Source organism: Anarrhichthys ocellatus, unplaced genomic scaffold (genome assembly GCF_004355925.1).
Source record: "Anarrhichthys ocellatus isolate YVR2014 unplaced genomic scaffold, GSC_Weel_1.0 scaffold24, whole genome shotgun sequence".
Lineage (NCBI taxonomy): Eukaryota > Metazoa > Chordata > Actinopteri > Perciformes > Anarhichadidae > Anarrhichthys > Anarrhichthys ocellatus.
Window position 1 is genome coordinate 4,681,738 of NW_022280054.1, and position 3,815 is coordinate 4,685,552.

A 3,815-nucleotide genomic window follows, 5' to 3' on the forward strand; every position below is an offset into this window, starting at 1 on the left:
GTGTGTGTGTGTGTGTGTGTGTGTGTGTGTGTGTGTGTGTGTGTGTTTCTCCTGTGGGTGACTTAGCTAAAAACTGCTGAGTAAAAGGAAAGAAGGTTTTTATGTTTGGAAAAAAGTTTTTTCCATATTTTATTCATTAATGATACAGTTTTGGAGGAGTAATAATAGTTGTTAGTTTTTATAAGAAAAAGTTTGCTAAAATACAATGTTTCCTCTTATCGGTTACATTCGTTTAGTCATGGCGGGCCACCAACTCAGTTTTTATTGCTCTGCTGCGAGACACAGACGACTGTCAGCTCTTTGCCTCTCCACCGTTTCTTTCTGCTGTTCTAAAGAGAAATCAATAGTTGTGTCCTGTTGCTGTGTGTGTGTGTGTCTGTGATTGATTTCCTAAGTTGTCAAATGAGTGGTCTAAATGCTCTTTATTTTAAATGCAGACGGTGATGGAGTTCCGTCATCCCGATGGCCGTCTTGTTGCTGTGGTGTTGCCAGAGCGGAGCCTCCTGGTGATGAAGGGAGAGAGCAGATACCTGTGGACACATGGGTGAGCTGGACTGTGTCGCATGGATTGGTTTATCTCGGTTTGAATGTGACATGTTCATGTTGTGTGTATCGTACATGCTTTGTAGTATCAATTTCCATCCAGCTCAAAATGCATATCCGCATCTTATGTTATTCACATAAAGTCCACCACCTTAACAGATTAGCTGCTATCGGTTTCTTTAAACCACGACTACAACTGTCTCTTATCTTCTCTCAGGATAACTCCTCGGAAGTTCGACATGGTGCCGGCCTGCAACCCACAATCCCCTGCTCATACGACGCCTGATCTCAGTACTTACAGCAATCTCACTTTGAGCAAGAGGGACACCCGCACTTCTTTCACTTTCCGCAAGATCAGACATGAACCCTGCGGCTGCGGTGAGAATCTTGCAGGCGCAAAATATAACAACATAGTGTGTTTGGTAACAGAATCACCATCATTGTTCGAGAGATGTCAGACAACCCATTTTTAGAGCAAAATCCTCTTGAGGCTAAATTCTGCCCTCAAAATCACCACCTGCAAAGTATGACATACGGTCTGATGGACCTCTTCTCGCTCTGTCTCTCGCTCTGTCTCTCTCTCGCTCGCTCTGTCTCGCCCTCTCTCTCGCTCTGTCTCTCTCTTGCTCTGTCTCGCCCTATATCTCCGTGTCTCTGTCTCTCTCTCTGTCTCTGTCTTTCTCTCTCTCTGTCTCTCTCGCTCTCTCCCTCCCCCTCTCCCCCCCTCCAGCCTTTCCCTCTGCCTGTGACAGCCAGGGAGCTCCCTCAGCACCCTTACCGCCGTCTCCTCCCCCCTCACTACCCTGTTGCCATGCCGATGCAGCCCTTCTGGAGGAGGAGTACGTGCACCGGGTGTACGACGCCATCGCCTCACACTTCAGCAGCACTCGCCACTCCCCTTGGCCCCGCGTTTGCCACTTCCTGTCATCGCTCCCGGCTGGCAGCATGCTGGCTGACGTGGGCTGTGGAAATGGGAAATACCTGGGGGTCAACCCGGAGGTGGCTGCAGTGAGTGTCATCATGGATTACCATAGTGTACAATCATTCTCCCCCTGTGGAGAAATGCCTTTTTCCATTCTGTTTTTTATTGCGACCCGCTGTAGAGTTCCACACAACAGAATCTGTTTCACATACAGTCGGCAAATGGGTTGCAGCGGAGGCGGCAAACAAATGAGGTAGAAGTCCTCTGCTGCTACTTCACAGAAACCGTTTAAGGATTCAGGACGAGGTGGCAGAGGCCTTTTGACCAGTTTGATAGAGATGAGCCAAACAACCATATATCATAATGTTACTGGGATGAGGCATGCATGCCCATGTGTGTGTTTCGTCTCTTTTCAGGTTGGTTGCGACCGGAGCAGCGCTCTCGTCCACATCTGTGCAGAGAGGGGCTTCCAGGCGTTTGTATCCGATGCTCTCAGTGTCCCTTTGCGAACAGCCTCCTGTGACGCCTGCATCTCTATAGCTGTCATACACCACTTCTCCACACAGGTACACACACTGAAATCCTCTTTTCGATACAAGAAAACAATATAGCAACTGAAAGATGACCCAACACGAATATACAAGCACTTCACTAAATTGTTCATCAGTCACAGTTTTTTTTAGACTGCCGGGAGTACTGGAATATTTTAGAGACCTCAGGAACTTTACCACAGTTTCAAAAGGAAGATTTTCAAGTTTTGGCTCCTGGGACATTTAAGAAATAATTATTTCATTAGCGTTTTTATGCCTCAAATCAAGCGTTTTTTCTATAATCCTTTATTAGACTGATTTGCCGAACCATCACATGCTTTGAGACACTGTAGCCAATCAAACACTGGTCCCTGAGTTAGTTTATGAGATCATGGGGTCACTTAGGAGTATGTAATAGAAATGGTCAAATAAATAGTTTGTGTGTGTGTGTGTTGTAGGAGCGTCGTCTGGCATCAGTGAGGGAGCTGGTGAGACTTTTGAAGCCTGGGGGTCGAGCGCTCATCTACGTTTGGGCTTTTGAGCAAGAGTACAACAAGCAGAGGTCCAAGTACCTCAAAGACCAGAACAAAGAGCATCCTGAGAACCACAGCGCTACCGAAAACACACAAACAACAGGAGGCAGCCAGGAACCTCACGGGACATCGAGTGTCCATACCAGCAGACATTTAGAAGACAACTACAGGCCTGTAGAGAACATCGATGTGACTGATGGCAAACTCAGTGTGCACACCAACCGAACAGCATTCAACACACAGGACCTGTTGGTTCCCTGGCATCTGAAAGAAGGGAAAAAACGAGCGGAGGAAGAACCGAGAGATGGTGGAAAGAAGGATAAAAGGAAAGAGAAATCCCAAAAGACTTCAGGTAACACCTGCTCAGCCTACGGTTCAAGTTCCATAGCCAAATTAGACTGTAACCCTGGTCCCAGTCCAGGTTTTCTCTCCGACATGTGTTCTGGATCAGGTCCTGACACCAGTGATGCCACTCACAGCCCAGACTCTAAACCCGGTGCAAGTGGCGACACTACTCAGACCTCCAGTTCTGCTCTGAAGTCGGAGTCTGAGAGCAGTCCCGTGCCTGTTTTTCACCGCTATTACCACGTGTTCCAGCAGGGGGAGCTGGAGCAGCTGTGTGGTCAGGAGGCTGGAGTCAAAGTGCAGAGCAGCTACCACGATCAGGGTAACTGGTGTGTTATTTTAGTGAAGGACGCGTTATAATAATTCAGCAACAAATACATATTCAAATAAGAAAGGTAATGCAATGTAAACAAAGACTGAATGAAAAGATCCTTTATTTGGACAAATGCAGAAAAGTGAACAGATAAGTGAAATAAATGTAATGATTTTACAAAATGCCTGCTTCTGTTGTGCTCCTTCTTCTTGCATCATTCCTAGAAAGGTTTGACACTTACATGGCTTGAAAAGTCCTGCAGTCGGCTTTTGCTGAAAATAGTTGCAGCTAACTGAAAGAAACCATGGAGGTATTTTTCAAAGCTCAGGTTGTAAACATACTCTGGTTCTGTGTAACCCAAAGGTACAAACAAGGCTCTTCCAGAGTGTATACACTGTACAGTTGACTGCCACCGATAATCTTTATCTCACCGCTTTATTTCTTCCACTGACCTTGGTGTCTGCCCTGAATTCACTGAGCTGGAACTAAGCCGTAAACGGCGTGTGCCCGACCTTTTCAAGTTAAAGGGCCAATGTGTAACGTGGCATTTCAGGTGCTGGGGGATTTGTTGACATTCAAGAAGCAGAATATATATATATATATATATATATATATATATATATATATAT

At 46.1% G+C, this 3,815-nt stretch overlaps 1 protein-coding gene across 1 annotated transcript in view; it reads left to right on the forward strand.

Annotated features, from left to right (window-relative positions):
• Window positions 1-3,330, forward strand: part of alkbh8 (alkB homolog 8, tRNA methyltransferase) — a 7,976-nt gene extending 4,646 nt beyond the window's left edge. The window contains exons 8-12 of the mRNA XM_031860514.1: window positions 438-544; window positions 761-921; window positions 1,274-1,551; window positions 1,882-2,031; window positions 2,454-3,330. Of these exons, the coding sequence (XP_031716374.1) occupies window positions 438-544; window positions 761-921; window positions 1,274-1,551; window positions 1,882-2,031; window positions 2,454-3,233 (1,476 nt within the window). The 3' untranslated portion in view covers window positions 3,234-3,330. The remainder of the gene's footprint in view (window positions 1-437; window positions 545-760; window positions 922-1,273; window positions 1,552-1,881; window positions 2,032-2,453) is intronic.
• Window positions 3,331-3,815: the final 485 nt, after the last annotated feature.